Source organism: Schistocerca gregaria, chromosome 2 (assembly GCF_023897955.1).
Source record: "Schistocerca gregaria isolate iqSchGreg1 chromosome 2, iqSchGreg1.2, whole genome shotgun sequence".
Lineage (NCBI taxonomy): Eukaryota > Metazoa > Arthropoda > Insecta > Orthoptera > Acrididae > Schistocerca > Schistocerca gregaria.
Genome location: NC_064921.1, coordinates 300086316 through 300107555, shown reverse-complemented (window position 1 = coordinate 300107555; position 21240 = coordinate 300086316). Strand labels below are relative to the sequence as shown.

The window sequence follows — 21240 nt, the reverse complement described above, 5'->3', positions numbered from 1 at the left end:
TTTTCTTCATCACGTGTTCGACTTCTTCCCTACTTGTACTTTGGGTCACTCCTCCATTTGTATCTCCATCCTCATACTTCTCTCGTACATTTTCCTCATTCAATAGCCTTTCAAAGTACTCCCACCACCTATTCAGCATTTTCTCAAGGTTGTGTATTACTACACCTGATTCATCCTTTGTCTGCCTCATTGATGTTATGTCCCTGGTCGCCTTATCTCTTGCTCTAGCAACCCGTAGGAGTTGCCTGCCGTCCTGTCTTCTTTCCTGCTCTCCTTACGCCTCTTCCATTGCTTCAGCCTTTACTTTTGCCACTGCTCTTTTTGCCATATTTTTTTGCAGTCTTGTAAGCTTCCCTATCCTCCTGTCTTCCTGTTAAGTTCCATTGTTTCTTTTTTTGCATCTTTCTTCACTTTTATTGCTTTCTGAACCTCCTCATTCCACCGCTATGCCTCCTTATCTTCTGGTGATCCATTTCTTGTTGTTTCACTCAGCACGTCTTTTCCAGCTTATGTAATTACATTGCTATTATAGCTCCGCCACTCCTATACATCCTCTGGTAATTTCACTTCTCTTAATACTGTTCCCTTCAATTTTTTTCGCAACACTTCTTTTTCAGTTTCCACCACTTTATTCTTTGTTCTCCTCGCTTGATACATTTACGTCTTTTCTTCACTACCATTTCATAATCGGCCACTACGAGTTTGTGTTGCACAGCTTCACCTTCACTACATATAACCTTGGTAATCTTTATTTCCTTTATTTGTTTCCTTCTGGACAACAAGTAGTCTAACTGACTTTTATGGTGTCCGCTCCTGTACGTTATAAGTTGTTCCCTTCTCGATTGAACTAGGTATTGGCGATCATTAGGTCAAAAGATACAGGGTATCCTGAAACCTTGTGCCCCGCTGCATTTCCTTCTCCATAACTCCACCCACAATGAACTCTGTCTTCCCCACTCCTCCTCTAACCAACTTGTCCATTTAAATCTCCCCCAATTATCACCCTTTCATTGTCCATTGTTACTCCATCTAGGGTTTTCCAAAATTCGTCCTTCACACAGAACGGAGATGGGGAAGGTAATTCGCCGTGCCCTATTCTAAAAGCCGGCCGCGGTGCCCAAGCGCTTAAAGGCGCTACAGTCTGGAACCGCGCGGCAGCTACGGTCGCAGGTTCGAATCCTGCTTCGGGCATGGATGTGTGTGATGTCCTTAGGTTAGTTAGGTTTAATTAGTTCTAAGTTCTAGGCGACTGATGACCTCACACGTTAAGTCGCATAGTGCTCAGAGTCATTTGAACCATTTTGAACCTATTCTAAAGAAACTATCCTGGCCATTGCCATAAGCGATGTATGGGAACAAGGAAAACCTAAACGCAGAAGTTCAAATGGTAAATTAAAGTCCATTCTAAGCGTGAGCTGTACATAACGACTAAAGTACAGGGTGACCCAAAAGTAAAATTTAGTAATTCACGAAATAATCTAGACATAGAGGTAAAAGATGACACACAATCCTGAAATGACACTGGGTTTTATTGAAACCAGAAAGAAGTGCAAAAACCGGCCACCAGATGGCGCTGGAGCGACGAAGGCCATTTCACACTCTGAGGGTCTGTCAACACGCATAACTGCAGGATTTGGGCTACCAAAAATCCTAGAACTGACGTGGAAACCCCCTGGCATTGCGAAAAAGTCACGGTGTGGTGTGGATCCATCACATCAATCATGACCAGATTTTATTTATTCGAGGAATTGCGGGATGATGCTTTTTAAACTATCAGCATGACGCGTGCGAGATGCGCCGATATCGCATCGTCCTCAGTGTGGATGATAAACATCTGCCGGAAGCACGGCTTTTATGCAGAATGGCTCTCCACTCCATACACGTGTGAGAGATCTCTTGCACGCTTCTTTTGGTGAGGATTGCGTGCTAAGCCGCTACTTCTCTCATGCTTCGCCTCCCACACGCTACGAGCCACACGCTATGAACCACATGACCATAGCATTTTGCTGTAGGCGTGTTATTGTTGACAGTCGCAAATAATGCGATAAGTATAATCTTCTGAAGAATGGCACTAAGAGCCCGTACCCGGAAAAGAAATTTAATTTCTTTGCTCCAACTGGTAGCTTCATATTTTCTTATAAATGTCTAGTTGTTAATGTAGGCTTGATTTACCATGAAGATGCAGTTTTGATATTTTTCCGTCCACCATTATTCTGTCCAGCTCATGTGTGATGGTACGGCTAGGGACTTTGGCAATCCGCTATGTGGTGTGTCATACCATCACAGACATAAGATCACCGAACGAAATTTTCGTGTTCCCCTTTAAAGAGCAAAAATGGTCGTGTTAGAACGTTGGAAACATCGTAGTATTCATACCAGGCGCTGGTGTGATCCCTCCAGCCCATCCGACCCTCATCACCATTCCCTCATCCCGGCCCCTAGCTGAGAGTGAAGCGGTATGCATGTGCCAGTCGATTGTATGGGATCAACGCTCTAAAAAGAATCGACATGGCAGAATGCTGTTGTTGTTGTTGTCGTGGTCTTCAGTCCTGAGACTGGTTTGATGCAGCTCTCCATGCTACTCTATCCTGTGCAAGCTTCTTCATCTCCCAGTACTTACTGCAACCTACATCCTTCTGAATCTGTTTAGTGTATTCATCTCTTGGTCTCTCTCTACGACTTTTATCCTCCACGCTGCCCTCCAATGCTAAATTTATGATCCCTTGATGCCTCAAAACATGTCCTACCAACCAGTCCCTTCTTTTTGACAAGTTGTGCCACAAACTCCTCTTCTCCCCAATTATGTTCAATACCTCCTCATTAGTTACGTGATCTACCCATCTAATCTTCAGCATTCTTCTGTAGCATCACATTTCGAAAGCTTCTATTCTCTTCTTGTCTAAGATATTTATCGTCCATGTTTCACTTCCATACAAGGCTACACTCCATATAAATACTTTCAGAAACGACTTCCTGACACTTAAATCTATACTCGATGTTAACAAATTTCTCTTCTTCAGAAACGATTTCCTTGCCATTGCCAGTCTACATTTTATATCCTCTCTACTTCGACCATCATCAGTTATTTTACTTCCCAAATAGCAAAACTCCTTTACTACTTTAAGTGTCTCATTTCCTAATCTAATACCCTCAGCATCACCCGATTTAATTTGACTACATTCCATTATCCTCGTTTTGCTTTTGTTGATGTTCATCTTATATCCTCCTTTCAAGACACTGTCCATTCCGTTCAACTGCTCTTCCAAGTCCTTTCCTGTCTCTGACAGAATTACAATGTCATAGGCTAACCTCAAAGTTTTTATTTCTTCTCCCTGGAATTTAATACCTACTCCGCATTTTTCTTTTGTTTCCTTTACTGTTTGTTCAACATACAGATTGAATAACATCAGGGAGAGGCTACAACCCTGTCTCACTCCCTTCCCAACCACTGCTTCCCTTTCATGGCCCTCGACTCTTATAACTGCCATCTGGTTTCTGTACAAATTGTAAATAGCCTTACGCTCCCTGTATTTTACCCCTGCCACCTTTGGAATTTGAAAAAGAGTATTCCATCCAACATTGTCAAAAGCTTTCTCTAAGTCTACAAATGCTAGAAACGTAGGTTTGCCTTTTCTTAATCTTTCTTCTAAGATAAGTCGTAAGGTTAGTATTGCCTCACGTGTTCCAACACAACTACGGAATCCAAACTGATCTTCCCCGAGGTCCGCTTCTACCAGTTTTTCCATTCGTCTGTAAAGAATTCGCGTTAGTATTTTGCAGCTGTGACTTATTAAACTGATAGTTCGGTAATTTTCACATCTGTCAGCACCTGCTTTCTTTGGGATTGGAATTATTATATTCTTCCTCAAGTCTGAGGGTATTTCGCCTGTCTCATACATCTTACTCACCAGATAGTAGAGTTTTGTCATGACTGGCTCTCCCAAGTCCGTCAGTAGTTCTAATGGAATGTTGTCTACTCCTGGGGCCTTGTTTCGACTCAGGTCTTTCAGTGCCCAGTCAAACTCTTCACGCAGTATCTTACCTCCCATTCCGTCTTCATCTAAATCCTCTTCCATTTCCATAATATTGTCCTCAAGTACATCGCCCATGTATAAACCCTCTATATACTCCTTCCACCTTTCCGCCTTCCCTTCTTTGCTTAGAACTGGGCTTCCAACTGAGCTCTTGATATTCATACAAGTGGTTCTCTTCTCTCCAAAGGTCTCTTTAATTTTCCTGTGGGCAGTATCTATCTTACCCCTAGTGAGATAAGCCTCTGCATCCTTACATTTGTCCTCTAGCCATCCCTGCTTAGCCATTTTGCACTACCTGTCGATCTCATTTTTGAGACATTTGTATTCCTTTTTGCCTGCTTCATTTACTGCATTTATATATTTTCTCCTTTCATCAATTAAATTGAATATTTCTTCTGTTACTCAAGGATTTCTACTAGCCCTCGTCTTTGTACCTACTTGATCGTCTGTTGCCTTCACTAGTTCATCCCTCAAAGCTACCCATTCTTCTTCTACTGTATTTCTTTCCCCCATTCCTGTCAATTGTTCCCTTATGCTCTCCCTGAAACACTCTACAACCTCTGGTTCTTTCAGTCTATTCAGGTCCCATGTCCTTAATTTAGCACCTTTTTGTAGTTTCTTCAGTTTTAATCTACAGTTCATAACCAATAGATTGTGGTCCGAGTCCACATCTGCCCCTGGAAATGTCTTACAATTTAAAACCTGGTTCCTAAATCTCTGTCTTACTATTATGTAATCTATCTGATACCTTTTAGTATCTCCAGGATTCTTCCATGTGTATAACCTTCTTTTATGATTTTTGAACCAAGTATTAGCTATGATTAAGTTATGCTCTGAGCAAAATTCTACCAGACGGCTTCCTGTTTCATTTCTTCCCCCCAATCCATAGTCACCTACTATGTTTCCTTCTCTCCCTTTTCCTACTGACGAATTCCAGTCACCCATGACTATTAAATTTTCGTCTCCATTCACTACCTGAATAATTTCTTTTATCTCATCATACATTTCCTCAATTTCATCATCATCTGCAGAGCTAGTTGGCATATAAACTTGTACTACTGTAGTAGGTGTGGGCTTCGTACCTATATTGGCCACAATAATGCGTTCACTATGCTGTTTGTAGTAGCTTACCCGCATTCCAGTTTTCCTATTCATTATTAAACCTACTCCTGCATTACCCCTATTTGATTCTGTGTTTATAACCCTGTAGTCACCTGACCAGAAGTCTTGTTCCTCCTGCCACCGAACTTCACTAATTCCCACTATATCTAACTTTAACCTATCCATTTCCCTTTTTTAAAATTTTCTAACCTACCTGCCCGATTAAGGGATCAGACATTCCACGCTCCGATCTGTAGAACGCCAGTTTTCTTTCTCATGATAACGACGTCCTCTTGAGTAGTTCCCGCACGGAGATCCAAATGGGGGACTATTTTACCTCCGGAATAATTTACCCAAGAGGACGCCATCATCATTTAATCATACAGTAAAGCTGCATGCCCTCGGGAAAAATTACGGCTGTAGTTTCCCCTTGCTTTCAGCCGTTCGCAGTACCAGCACAGCAAGGCCGTTTTGATTAATGTTACAAGGCCAGATCAGTCAATCATCCAGACTGTTGCCCTTGCAACTACTGAAAAGGCTGCTGCCCCTTTTCAGGAACCACACGTTTGTCTGGCCTCTCAACAGATACCCCTCCGTTGTGGTTGCACCTACGGTACGGCCATCTGTATCGCTGAGGCACACAAGCCTCCCCACCAACGGCAAGGTCCATGGTTCATTGGGGGGGGGGGGGGGGGGCAGGACATATCGCGCTTGGACGTGTCCATCACCACACCGTGAATGAAGTTACGCGGTTTGTTGGTAATAATAATAAATTCGTGTGGTTCAATGGCCTGGAGCTGTCTTTGAACTGGACGCCACCTTGGCGACTTGCGCGTCCTTAAACTAGTCCAGTGATTCTATCGGGGAAAGGGCACTTACAATTTAACGTGAAATCTGAGCCTAAATTTTGTGATCCTCTGTCCTCCGATCCTTGTTTTGAGCCGCCATAGGTATTCTCTTAAGAACCTCGTTCATGTGAGATTTAGAGTCAGTCCTCTTATATTTCACGAAGAATGTTGGTAATCTGCCTCCAGGAGAGCGAGTTTTCTTTTTTTTTTTTTTTTTTTTTTGGTGCAACTTTCAGCTAACAAGACAAGTGTGCGTCGCAGAGAAGCTGCAAGACGGGTGCCTGCGATGACTAAAACGCCAGTGCTTAGCTACCACGCGAGAACATTTCAGTTTATTAGGTGCCGAATAATGCAGAGTGTATGTAAATGTGCCTTGAGCGTACGAGGGCTATTCGGAAAGTAAGGTCCAATCAGTCGCAAAATAGAAACCAAAATGAAAATCAAAAATGTTTCTTTTGCAACAGTTAGCTACACCTTCCAGCTACTTCTCTACATAGTCGCCGCACCGATTTAGACATCTGTCGTAGCATTGTACGACTTTGTAAGACCCTTGTCACAGAAGGAAGCCACCTGTGGCTTCTGCTAATTGTCTACGCTGGTATACAGCTCGTTGTCTGTGCCAGAAAGTTGTCTTTATAGTTAGAGGTTCATGTAAGCAGAGATGAAACTCAGGGAGAGTCAATTGCGAGCTCTATTGTGGGTGATCCAACAATTCCCATCGAAAATGGTGCAGGAGCATCTTCATTGTCCCTTCGGCATGCGGCCGAGAATTGGCATGCACAAGGAAACGTATGACAGTTATGTTTTGTGGGCTGCATGAATTCAGGCGAAATCAGACACCAGGCCCTCATACTTCGCGGGAGACACTATGTTCTAAGCTTCTTTACTTGCTCACAGTGCGCTCAGAATTGAAAAGAGCTACGTGACGCGATCAACGGGTATACAAGAGATACTGCACAACACATCTGTTCAAAGATTCATCAGATTTTTACTGTGGTTTCCATTTCGCACCCTATCGGACCTTACTTTCCGAATAGCCCCCGTATTACACTCATACGGTGTAATTCTCAAATAAACTGATAGTGAATAGTGAGATGAGACTTCTTGAAAGGGTTATAGTTTGAAATTATCCCGTTTCACTTATCATGCTGCTGTGTGAGAAAGTCCTGATCACTACCGAATGTAAGGTAAATATTAGTCAGATTTCGTTGTTGTTCATTTACAGGTCAAATTTATTTCAAAATTTGAATGTTTAAAGGCATTGTAACTGTGGTCGTAGTATCTTATGAACCTGTAGGGTTGTTGTTGTTGTTGTGGTCTTCAGTCTTGAGACTGGTTTGATGCAGCTCTCCATGCTACTCTATCCTGTGCAAGCTTCTTCATCTCCCAGTTCCTACTGCAACCTACATCCTTCTGAATCTGCTTAGTGTAGTCATCTCTTGGTCTCCCTCTACGATTTTTACCCTCCACGCTGTCCTCCAATACTAAATTGGTGATCCCTTGATGCCTCAGAACATGTCCTACCAACCGATCCCTTCTTCTGGTCAAGTTGTGCCACAAACTTCTCTTCTCCCCAATCCTATTCAATACTTCCTCATTAGTTATGTGATCTACCCATTTAATCTTCAGCATCTATCTGTAGCAGCACATTTCAAAAGCTTCAATTCTCTTTTTGTCTAAACTATTTATCGTCCTCGTTTCACTTCCACACATGGCTACACTCCATACAAATACCTTCAGAAAAGACTTACTGACACTTAAATCTGTACTCGATGTTAAAAAATTTCTCTTCTTCAGAAACGCTTTCCTTGCCATTGCCAGTTTACATTTTATATCCTCTCTACTTCGACCATCATCAGTTATTTTGCTCCCCAAATATCAAAACTCCTTTAATACTTTAAGTGTCTCATTTCCTAATCTAATTCCCTCAGCATCACCCGATTTAATTTGACTGCATTCCATTATCCTCGTTTTGCTTTTGTTGATGTTCATCTTATATCCTCCTTTCAAGACACTGTCCATTCCGTTCAGCTGATCTTTCAGGTCCTTTGCCGTCTCTGACAGAATTACAAAGTCATCGGTGAACCTCATAGTTTTAATTTCTTCTCCATGGATTTTAATTCCTACTCCGAATTTTTCTTTTGTTTCCTTTACTGCTTGCTCCGCATGCAGGGTAAAGTTTGAATATAGTTATGGCTTTGAACGCTAACTAGGGTCCTTACTTCAAAATTACCGTTGGCAAAACGTGGCCCTTTCTTCTACATCTTCATGATGTGGACATCCCGGTCGTTGAAGATGAAGACAATCTGGCGAACACTGAGGTCCTCCCCTCCCTCGATTGGCTCCCTAAGTGAGTCGATCTTAATCTCATGATAATGTCATTTGGAAAAGCGGAGGTAAAGTAACATTCAGCTTCCTCGCAATCTTGTAGTTCTACGGGACCTGGAGAAACTTGTGGACACTCTTCCTCATCAAATTTAGCCCGTTATCTAGGCTACAGTTGGAGTTACATGCTATTAGCGCGATGTGTTGTCGGTGCGTACTGAATTTTTGCCCGGTGTGCTCTCTTTGGTGTCGAGGACTGGTCACCGCTTCCGGACGCAGCTGTGCGTGAGGCGCGCACGCGGACGCTGCCAGATCGACCAGCCGGCGAGTGAACGCGGCTCCCAGTCCCCCCCCCCCCCCCCACCTCCAAACCCCCACCCCCGTGGACCAGGCCCACTGAAAGGGCCAAATATAGCGACGCCATATTGCAATTCTAGTCAGTAAAGGGCCGTCACAGACAATGCACTGGCCGGCGCGTCGCTCACCTGTCCCCGCTGAAATGGAGCGTGTCCTGCAATGGCAGCACTCGACGAATGTTAAACGGCATTTCGGATGAGCTGTAATTGCCCTAAACATCTGTTCACATCTGTATCTATACCTGTTCGCAGCAAGTCATCTTACGAATGGTAGAGGATACTATTATCAATTTCCCCATTCTCTCTTAAATTCACCAATGGTGAGTGGAAAACTGCTCCAGTAAGACTCAGCACGAGATCTAATTTCTCCGATTTTTCGTCGCTGTCACTCTGTAAGGGCGGACACCATCCCAGCAATTTAGTAAAGCTCGAGGAACGGACCATTATCCCCCATAATCGAATTCCGCAATTTCGTCTTTAGGTAGGTAGGACCTCTGCTGTTACTGATCTATATAAATTATCTGGGTGACAATCTGAGCAGTTCTCTTAGGTTGTTCGCAGATGATGCTGTAATTTACCGTCTAGTAAGGTAATCCGAAGACCAGTATCAGTTGCAAAGCGATTTAGAAAAGATTGCTGTATGGTGTGGCAGGTGGCAGTTGACGCTAAATAACGAAACGTGTGAGGTGATTCACATGAGTTCCAAAAGAAATCCGTTGGAATTCGATTACTCGATAAATAGTACAATTCTCAAGGCTGTCAATTCAACTAAGTACCTGGGTATTAAAATTTACTAACAACTTCAGTTGGAAAGACCACATAGATAATATTGTAGGGAAGGCGAGAAAAAGGTTGCGTTTCATTGGCAGGACACTTAGAAGATGCAACAAGTCCACTACAGAGACAGTTTACACTACACTCGTTCGTACTCTGTTATAATATTACTGCGCGGTGTGGGATCCTTACCAGGTGGGATTGACGGAGGACATCGAAAGGGTGCAAAAAAGGGTAGCTCGTTTTGTATTATCACGTATTAGGGGAGATAGTGTGGCAGATACGATACGTGGGTTGGGATTGAAGTCATTAAAGCAAAGACGTTTTCCGTCACGGCGAGATCTACACTCCTGGAAATGGAAAAAAGAACACATTGACACCGATGTGTCAGACCCACCATACTTGCTCCGGACACTGCGAGAGGGCTGTACAAGCAATGATCACACGCACGGCACAGCGGACACACCAGGAACCGCGGTGTTGGCCGTCGAATGGCGCTAGCTGCGCAGCATTTGTGCACCGCCGCCGTCAGTGTCAGCCAGTTTGCCGTGGCATACGGAGCTCCATCGCAGTCTTTAACACTGGTAGCATGTCGCGACAGCGTGGACGTGAACCGTATGTGCAGTTGACGGACTTTGAGCTAGGGCGTATAGTGGGCATGCGGGAGGCCGGGTGGACGTACCGCCGAATTGCTCAACACAGGGTGCGTGAGGTCTCCACAGTACATCGATGTTGTCGTCAGTGGTCGGCGGAAGGTGCACGTGCCCGTCGACCTGGGACCGGACCGCAGCAACGCACGGATGCACACCAAGACCGTAGGATCATACGCAGTGCCGTAGGGGACCGCACCGCCACTTCCCAGCAAATTAGGGACACTGTTGCTCCTGGGGTATCGGCGAGGACCATTCGCAACCGTCTCCATGAAGCTGGGCTACGGTCCCGCACACCGTTAGGCCGTCTTCCGCTCACGCCCCAACATCGTGCAGCCCGCCTCCAGTGGTGTCGCGACAGGCGTGAATGGAGGGACGAATGGAGACGTGTCGTCTTCAGCGATGAGAGTCGCTTCTGCCTTGGTGCCAATGATGGTCGTATGCGTGTTTGGCGCCGTGCAGGTGAGCGCCACAATCAGGACTGCATACGACCGAGGCACACAGGGCCAACACCCGGCATCATGGTGTGGGGAGCGATCTCCTACACTGGCCGTACACCTCTGGTGATCGTCGAGGGGACACTGAATAGTGCACGGTACATCCAAACGTCATCGAACCCATCGTTCTACCATTCCTAGACCGGCAAGGGAACTTGCTGTTCCAACAGGACAATGCACGTCCGCATGTATCCCGTGCCACCCAACGTGCTCTAGAAGGTGTAAGTCAACTACCCTGGCCAGCAAGATCTCCGGATCTGTCCCCCATGGAGCATGTTTGGGACTGGATGAAGCGTCGTCTCACGCGGTCTGCACGTCCAGCACGAACGCTGGTCCAACTGAGGCGCCAGGTGGAAATGGCATGGCAAGCCGTTCTACAGGACTACATCCAGCATCTCTACGATCGTCTCCATGGGAGAATAGCAGCCTGCATTGCTGCGAAAGGTGGATATACACTGTACTAGGGCCGACATTGTGCATGCTCTGTTGCCTGTGTCTATGTGCCTGTGGTTCTGTCAGTGTGATCATGTGATGTATCTGACCCCAGGAATGTGTCAATAAAGTTTCCCCTTCCTGGGACAATGAATTCACGGTGTTCTTAGTTCAATTTCCAGGAGTGTATTTACGAAATTTCAGTCACCAATTTTCTCTTCCAAATGCGAAAATATTTTGTTGAGCCCAACCTACGTAGGTAGGAATGATCATCAAAATAAAATAAGAGAAATCAGAGCTCGAACAGAATGGTTTAGGTGTTCGTTTTTCCCGCGCGCTGTTCGAGAGTGGATTGGTAGGGAGATAGTATGATTGTGGTTCGATGAACCCTCTGCCAAACACTTAAATGCGAATTGCAGAGTAATCATGTAGATGTAGAAGCGCCCATGCATTCCACCAACCAGATCTGGTCAAAGACGTCATTTTAAGATCAGTTAGCCCTTGAACTGGTGGCGGAGACCAATATATTAGTGCTGAACCTTCTGCGAGAAACTAAGGTATGAAAAGTGGTCTTACGTTGGATAATCACGCCGAAGATGTAAAGTGCTTGCATTTGTAGTTATTTATTATTCACTTTCCTTTTTCAAAATGCTTTTTCCTCTTCGTCCTCTCAGTTGGGATGATTAACACAGTAATCTCTTCTTTTGTAAATTTTGTAATAAAAGTGTAACAGCAGTCTTAAACTTAACATTGCTACAGTCCTCAAACATGGTATAATTATTCGTTGAGGGTAGTAAGCAAGAAAGGGTCGCAGGTATGCTGATAGTAGCAGAGTTCGGGTACTGGTGCTAAGGGCAGTTTTGGACAAATTACGGAGTTCCAAAGTTCAGCGGTTAAAAGTTCATGTGAGCCTCTTCGTGAGAGACGTATGACTGGAACTGATAATCTGACCGACTATTCTTTCATAAGCTCTGTCAGAAATTTATCAATAAAAGTCTCCGTGATGTCCAACATCTCTCTTGCAGCGATTGCCATTTCAGAGCAAACAAAACGGTGCTGTCGCACTTACTAAACAAATCCTTGCCGAAATGTGCCGCTCATTCTTGTATCTCTTCTATCTTGTTTATTAATCCTACTTGGTAAGGATCCCAGACTGAAGAAAAATATTCAAGAAAGGTCAAACTATTGCTCTGCAAGGCATTTCATTCGTGGATGAACTCCATTCAAAATTCTTCCAATGACTGTATACATTCTACCTTGGATTGCTCCTGAAGTTAGTCATCAATATTTTTCGGTTGTTAATGTTTTCATTGCTTTATCACCAAGACAGCAATCGAACAGTAATGGATCTATTTGCCTACTTATAAAGAGAACGTTATATTTATTAATAACACATCAGTTGCAACAGGGTCCACAGTCGGGATAAAGGTTTTTCAATGGCAGTAATCTGCCGCACAGACAGTCGTTGCTTAACCGGGATATGGTTTTTTTCGTATCTTCATTACGACACAGTTTCGGCTGCATAGCCGAAGCAAATGGTACGAAGAGTCAAACGGACATATTTAAGTTGCAGTTAAAACTCACGTTGTCATACTTCTTTTAAGTGGTATCTTGTGTCACAGCTACTCATGAAATACTGCACTGAGATGAGAGAAATCATGGGACACCTCCTAATATCCTGTCGAAACGCCTTTTTCCCGGCATAATGCAGCAACTCGACTCAACAAGTCGTTGGAAGCCCCCTACAGAAAATATTGAGCCATGCTGCCTCTACAGCCGTCCAGGATTGCGAAAGTGTTGCCGAGATGACCTCTCGATTATGTACCACAAATGTTCGCTGGGATCCATGTCGGGCGATTTGGGTGGGCAAAGCATCACTCGAACTGAACACAATGTTCGTCACCCCAATCGCTAACAATTGTGGTCTGGTGACTTGGCGCATTGTCATCCTAAAAAATTCCAGCTCCACAATGAATTGTTGACAACTTGGGTTTTTCGTGAGGTCTGCGCCATACTCGAACCCTACCATCAGCTCTTACCAACTGAAATCGCTACTCATTTGACCAGGCTACGGTTTTAGTCGTCTAGGGTCAAACCCATATGGTCACGAGCCCAGGAAAGGCCGTGCAGTTAGCAAAGGCACTCGCGTCGATCTCCAGTAACACATTAAAGCCTAATTTCTATTCACTGTCCTAAAGAATATGTTCGTCGTACATCCCACATTGATTTATGAAGTTATTTCACGCATTGTTGCTTGTCTGTTCCGCGCGTTCGCTCCTGCTCTCGGTCGTTAAGTGAAGGCCGTCGGCCATTGAATTGTCCATGGTATTCTCGGATCTCGGGATATTGATTTCCCTAACGACTTCCGAAATGGAATGTCCCATGTGCCTAGCAAGCCTAAACATTCTTCCAATATCTTCGAGAGGCATAGCGGTGCTGTTTCTAGCATCATGGTGCGTATGACTTCCGTTCACGGCTGGTTTGATCGAGGGAATTTTGACGGCACAACGGTGCCTCACGGACAACCTTCGTCATCATGTGTTCCCTCACACGTAACAGTATCTTGGTGTCATTTTTAAAGAGAACAATGGTCGTCCCGGTTCAATCCCGCGACCAGCCATCCTGATTTAGGTTTTCCGTGATTTCCCTAACTCGCTACTGGCAAATGCCAGCATGGTTCCTTTGAAAGGGCACGGTCGACTTCGTTGCCCGTCCTTCCCTAATCCGACGAGACCGATGACCTCGCTGTCTGGTCTCGTTCCCCAAACAACCCAACCCCCCGACAATGGTCGTCCACATATAGCTAACGTCTCTATAAACTATTTGCGTGATGCTGTCTGCATGATACATATCTGGTACTATCACGGACAGTAACATTCCCAGACTTGTCCCCGGCAGAACAGGTGTGGGGCCAGTTCGGACGTCAACTCCGTCCCAGTGTGGTATCCAGAATATCAAGGTCCAGTCACAACATGAGAGGGCACTTTGCCTCTGGAAAGGAGACAACGCCTTTACGACAGCCTTTCCAACCGAGTGAGTGCACGCATCCAGGCCAGAGGGACTGCAACGTCATCCTGATAAGTGGGATCGTACTGCCAAGCTCTTTGTAAATTTGACTCGATTTTTTAACTACTAAAAGTACGTCGGATACCGTCTAAATCAGTGAAATTTCATTCTGTGGCCTCGTCCACACGTGCGTGCTCCACTTTTTTTGTCTAGCAATGTAATTTACGCACTATCAACTAGAGGTAACTGAGAAAATATTGAATCTGTCGATACCAGTAGTGAGCTTTGCCCCATGACGTCATCAAAATGACGGACATAAACCACTATGCCTAAAATAAGCACTGTAACAAAAATTAAGTTATTCTCAATGCCTAGGGTTAGTTGGCCACACAATTTACAATGAAACTATCACCCTTGAGCCTAACGAATATCTCGATTTAGGCTCAGAGTTTATTCTGAATCTGGGTAACTACGACCACAACCATAGATGGAAACATAAAAGACCAAAAGACATATTTGCAAGGACTTAACATCTATGGCCAAGTACACGCAAACACTACGGTACAGGTGAGCCCCTGTTAATCAGCCACCATTACTGGATATGCAGTTGGTACACACTTGCCGAATAACTGGCACTACGCAGGGAAGCCCTATCGTACACTATATGCAGACAAGCTACACCCACCTCGCCCCCCCCCTCCCCCTACACACACAGTGAGATGATCTATGGCCGATCTCCCACTAATATATAACGATTCTGATCGTTCCAGGAATGCAGCGGCTGCAGCAAACCGGGATACATCGCCATCGCCTGCTACGGTAATGATGCATGATACCCACACTAACAAACCCAACCTTGCGTGAACTGTTGCAGCTAGTAAGCCATTAATGCTCTTACTACCTATCCCACTGTCGCAGAGGTTTCTTTCCCACGGCACGAGCCTTGGCACTTTTTTCCCTCTGCTCTTCAAATTGCTACCCTCATTCGCGTTTCGTCCACTATCACCTGATGGACCGTGTTAATGCGTAGTCTTATCGAGACGCACGGATAACATCGGATCCCAGCATCCTGTGATCCACCTATTAGATAACTACCATGTTGACGGAGGTGACAGTAGAACTGTTGGTTTGGTCACCAAGTTGGTGCGGGCGTGGAGGGGCCCCATCTCTCGATTTAGGCTACAGATCACCACAGTTTAGGTTTCGGAATTCACATTCATTAGCTTCCCGAACTCACAATAAAACCTAATCTAACTTCAGGTTATGCTGCTGATCTGTCGCTACAACCTACAGCGCAAAAAGGGTAATGTGGAAGGGAAGCACATATAGTCTGTATTGTGTTTTACCGCTGTTTGCGGACATCACATGGTACAATTCCATTACGTCACAGGTCAAAGGCGACGACCGATACCGGCACTTCTAACCCACACTTGCGTCTGTTTATATAGAGGAAAAGATCCTTACCTGGAGAAGATCCGCAGTGTTCTGCGACTTGGCGAGGATGCGGGTCTTGTTGTCCAGCAGGACGATCTTCTCGGGTCCCAGGCCCAAGAGTCTAGCCGCCTGAAACAGACAGCCGGGGTTGGAGGTGTCAAACACCCGTCAACGCGCCACACAGCCGAGCGCACAATAACGCTTACGTCACAAGCACACTTACATCGCCGCAGGGTGCGGGAATACAACTCGCGGTATTACGTAATGGATCTTATACCGAATTAACCAACTGCCACGGGCAGAATTCCAGATTTTAAGACAAGGGTTGTGTTGTATGGTACACTGTAGGTTAGTTGTAAAATGTAACGTTTGCAAATGGCAGCAGCATAGAAATATTCCGCACTCTTACGTCGTAGTGGAACGATTGTCCTCATCTACGAGGGACATCTTCAAGATGGGAAACGGCATAGTTGGCGGGGAAGAGGGCGCTGGGGTTGAGCGGTTGTATGGTCTGATACGCACACCCTAGCTCGTTACTGATTCAAGTAAAATTTCTTTCCCGCGTACTCGCAGGCAGAGGCGTGACGTGCATGTCTTCAAAAGTAGAGCGCAATTAGCCGTCGTCTAATTATTTGTATTGTTATGCTACCAGTCACATTTATTTATTTTATGTTTGATATACTGCAAGCGTTCCACCAATGTTTCACTCATCGTCAGGCGTTCATGCGTGCAGACATACGTTACTTAAAAATAAGATGTCTTAATCTAAATTAATACAGAATACTGTGTTGTTCACTCCTTGCTACTGGAATGCCTATTGTCGTATTTGGGCGGAGGGGAGGCAGTGGGTGCTTACAAACGGATGCCCAGTGGTGTCTTCTGCTGGCGTGGAGTTGTGCTTCGTTTTCTGTTGTGACTGATGCCACAGCTTGTGTGGGAAGCACGTAATTTTACATCAGCTCTTATGGTGCGGTAATCGTGTGATACACTTTTCATACACTGATCAGCCAGGACATTATGGCCAACTACCTAATAGCCACTACGTGTATCTTTGGGACCGATAACAGTGGCGATGCGTCGTGGCATGGAAGAAATGAGGCCTTGGTAGGTCGCTGGAGAGAATTGTCACCACATCTGCACACACCAGTCACCTAATTCCCATAAATTCCGAACGGCGGGGGGGGGGGGGGGGGGGGGGCGATAAGCGCTGACCCCACGTTCACTCACATCCCAGATGCGTTCGAACGGGTTCCAGTACATCAACTGGAACTCGCCATTGTGTTCTTGTGTTCCTTGAACCTCTCCATGACACTGCTGGCCTTCTGACATGGCGCTTTATCTTGTGCAAAAATTCCACTGCCGTCGGGAAACATGGTCGTCATTAAGGGGTTTACTTTTTTTGCAAGCAGCGTACGATGCTCCTTGGCCATCATGGTGCTTTGCACCAGCTCCACTGGAACCATGCACGCCCATGTGAATGTTGCGCAGGACGTAACGGGGCCGTCACCAGCTTGTCTCCGTCCCGCAGTGCAGGTGTTACGGAGCTGTTCCGCCGGAAGGCGAAGGATTTGTGTCCTCCTGTAGGCCTGACGGAGATAGTATCGGGGTATATCAGACGATCCAATGCGCCAACGTCCAGGGCGACGGTCAAGTGCCCACTGAAGTCACAGTTACCGCTGTCGTTGTGTTAACATTGGCACGTGCATGGGCAGTCGGCCGCGGAGGCCCATCGTTAGCAGCATTCGGTGACTTTCGTGTTCAGTCACACTTTTACTCTTTACATAAACGATCTGGTTGATGGTACTGACTGCGGCATTAGACAGTCTGCCGGTGATGCTTTAGTCTACAGGAAAGTAGTATCACACGAAAGATGTGAACAAATCAATGAGGATTTGTAGAAAATAAATGCGTAGTATAATGACTGCCATCTATCTCTCAATATTAGTAAGTGTAACCTACTGCGTATAACAAGGGGAAAATCCCCATTAATGTATGAGTACAAAATAAATGCCCAATCATCGGAAACGGTAACATCAGTCAATTATCTGGATGTGACTATTCGAAATGATCTCAAATGGAATGATCAGATTACACAAGTAACGGGCAAGGCGAACTCTTCCTTTCCGGTTTATTGGTAGAATCCTGAAGTGATGCAGTGCTTCAACAAAGGAAACTGCTTACAATACGTTAGTTCGTCCAGTCTTAGAGTATTGTTCGTCTGTATGGGGCCCTTACCAGTTGGGGCTGATTCAAGAGACTGAGAAGGTCCAAAGAAGAGCGGCTAGATTCGTGACTGGTACATTTAGCCGTCGCGAGAGCGTTACAAATCTCATTGAAAGTTTTAAGTGGGACATACTTGCAGATAGACGACGCGCTAAACAGAAGGGGCTGCTCACTAAATCGCGAAATTCGATCTTCGCCCAGAATGTAGAGCATATATGATTACTAGCAACTTTCTAATCGCGCAATGACCACCATCCAAAGACAAAGGAAATTAGAGCTCGCACTGAGGCGTTCAGACAGTAGCTTTTCCCTCTCGTGATCCGTGAGTGGAACAGTGTGTGTGTGTGTGTGTGAGGGGGGGAAATGACTTTGGTGCGAATTGCGCCCTCCGCCACAGAGCGCAGTTCGCCGCCTGTCCTTTTTTACCAGTCTGCCCAACCTACGACGTCGACATCTGTAATGAGGGGTGGCTGCACCATATCGCACCATAACAACTGATGTAAAACTACCTGCAATCCACATGGGCTGTGGTATCAATCACAACAAGCAACGGGGCACAACTCCACGACAGTAGATGACCCCCCATATCGCAATAGCCATTCCAGCAGCAGAATGATGAACAAAAAAGTATTAGACGTGGATTTGGATTAACATATTTCTATCTTTAAGTAACATTTATACAATTGCTTATTTGTATTTTCTGTTAGTTGTCACTGGTACTGAAAAGTTCAAATAAATACTTATTCCACACAGTCACGGGTTCCCAACGTTGCAAGTATGGCCAACAAGTAATTAAGATTTATATGTATCCATAAATGCCTGATGATGAGCAAAGTATGTCTGAAACTCTTTGCAGAATCCAAAATGAGATTTTCACTCTGCAGCGGAGTGTGCGCTCATATGAAACTTCCTGGCAGATTAAAACTGTGTGCCGGACAGAGACTCGAAGTCGGGATCTTTGACTCTTTTCGCGGGCAAATGCTCTACCATGTGAGCTACCCAAGCACGACTCACGCCCCATCCTCACAGGTTTACTTCCGCCAGTACCTCGTCTCCTACTTTCCAGAAGCTCTCCTGCGAACCTTGCAGAACTAGCACTCCTGAAAGAAAGGATATTGCGGAGACATGGCTTGGAAAGTAGGAGACGAGGTACTGGCGGAAGTAAAGCTGTGAGGACGGGGCGTGGGTGTTGCTTGGGTAGCTAAGATGGTAGAGCACTTACCCGCAAAAGGCAAAGGTCCCGGGTTCGAGTCTCGGTCCGGCACACAGTTTTAATCTGGCAGGAAGTTTCGTTGCGGAATGTTAAATTAAACATAAAATGCGTGACTGGTAGTAGTAAAAATATGTGATACTATCCACACAGTCACAGTTCCTAAACTGAACCATCACTGCTCAATTAACGAGCGTGTCTGTAGCGATCGTGCGCTGTTGCTGCCGCCCCACCGCTGAAAGCTGGAAGACACCTTCTTCGGCACCGCAGTGCATATAGAGCTGTTTTACACACTCCTGATCGCGAATAAAATTACTGGCCTTTTAAGCAATCTCTATTGACACTTTGTATAACATATAGTACGATAATTATGTACTTCAGAAAGGAAGTTACACTATTCTCCCACACTAAGGCCATTGCGCAATAAGAGTGCTGCATTGTGAGGAGATAGTACATGCTCCAGGTTTCTTGCAGACATAGTTCTGCTGCAGTGCGGATAACTGGTGCACCAATGTATGTAGACTGAAATTCGAAGCCGAAGTACGTGGGACAGTGTGATTCTTGTGGACAAAACATCTAAATTCTACGCTATTTCAACATGAAATTCTTCCGGTATGAGGAACACATGCATTGAAACGGTGCCAACAATTTGACCAAGGCCGCACAGGCGTGGTTAATGCTGGTAAGCGAGGTCATCGACATCGATCAGAGACGACAACGACCAGGCAATCACGCGAAGGATTGGCAGCAATCGCAAACTGATTATCGCTGGCACTGTTCACCAGATGCTCATCTGAAGAGACAGCGCTCATTTTATCGTCCGAGATCGTCTGCAGTATCGGAAACTATACTCACGCTGGGTTCCGCGACCTTCAGGCAAAGTCGCAAGATTTAAGGCTTGTCTGGACTTTCTTGAGGGTGGAAGGCAATTATTTCTTACGCCGCGTAATTACGGGCGAGAAGAGATGAGCCCATCGTGTCACACCCTCAAAAAGGAGTGGTCTACGGAATGTAGAAACTCCTCCGCGACGGAACTGCAAAGTACGACACGAGCAGAGCAAGTATTGGCCACTATTTTCTTCGACTGCGAAGGATTTGTGTACAGCGAGTTTGTGGCAGCAGAGACAACCATCAATGCTGATTCATACTGTGCAACTCTGACATCGCTGTGCAAAGCCATGGAGAGCAAGAGATGTGGAAAGTTAAGAAAAGGCACTGTACTCGTACGCGCCAACGGCCTTGCCGCAGTGATAACACCGGTTCCTGTCAGGTCACCGAAGTTAAGCGTTGTCGGGCTGGGCTAGCATTTGGACGGATGACCGTCCTGTCTGCCGATTGCTGTTGGATCGCAGGATGTACTCAGCCCTTGACCGAGAAGTAGCGGCTCCGGTCACGAAAACTGACAACGGCTGGGAGAGCGGTGTGCTACCCTCCATATTCGCTTCCGGTGATGCCTATAGGCTGAAGATGACACGGCGGTCGGTCAGTACCTTTCGGGCATCAGAGACCTGTTCGGACGGAGTTAGTTATTGTACTCCTACATAACAATGCAACATAACGCACGGGACGCTTATGCAGTCTCTGCTTCGACTTTTTCGATGGAAGGTTCAGTAGAGGCCGCCATCCAATTCACACCTTGCAACATGCGATCTCTACACTGTCAAGTCATATTAACGTGACCACCTCTCAAAGGATTGAATAACCACTTCTTGCAGCCATGCCGGCTCTAGTGCCGTGGCCAGCTGCGGTAGGTTCTTCGGTTGAATTTGCATGGCGCGAACAGCCCGATCGGGGTGATTTCACAGATTTTCGATCAGGTTTATATCGGAGGAGTTTGGAGGCCAGGGGAGTAAGGTAAACTGATTCTGGTGCTCTTCACACTGCGGTGCATTCCTACTGATAGATGCTATCCTCCCGAGGAAAACCGAACAGCATGTACGGGTGGGCAGGGTCCCCAACGATAGATACATACTTGTGTTGATGCATCACTCAGGCAATGCCACTAAAACATTCCCCAGACTATGACACTCTCTCCTCCGGCCTGGACCCTTCCGACGATTCTTGCAGGATATTTGCTTCCACACTTTACACACTGTACACGCCAACAACCATTTCTCCGAAGCATAAAACGTGACTCATCTGTAAAGGCCACCTTTCGAAACTCAGTGAACGTCCAGATACGGTACTGTCCTGCAAATTTTAGCCCTCGTCGCAGCTGAACAGCAGCCAACGTGGGTCCACGAACCAGGCGCCTGCTGCGGAGGCCCGCACGCAGCAACCTTCGCTGAGAAGACACTGTTGGGCCCGCATCTCGTGGTCGTGCGATAGCGTTCTCGCTTCCCACGCCCGG

General features: G+C 45.9%; 1 protein-coding gene across 1 annotated transcript in view; it reads right to left on the bottom strand.

Moving 5' to 3' along the window:
• LOC126336914 (1-phosphatidylinositol 4,5-bisphosphate phosphodiesterase epsilon-1-like) overlaps positions 1–21240 on the bottom strand; it is a 419543-nt gene that overhangs the window by 234100 nt on the left and 164203 nt on the right. Inside the window, exon 3 of the mRNA XM_050001045.1 lies at positions 15488–15586. Within this exon, the coding sequence (XP_049857002.1) occupies positions 15488–15586 (99 nt within the window). The remainder of the gene's footprint in view (positions 1–15487; positions 15587–21240) is intronic.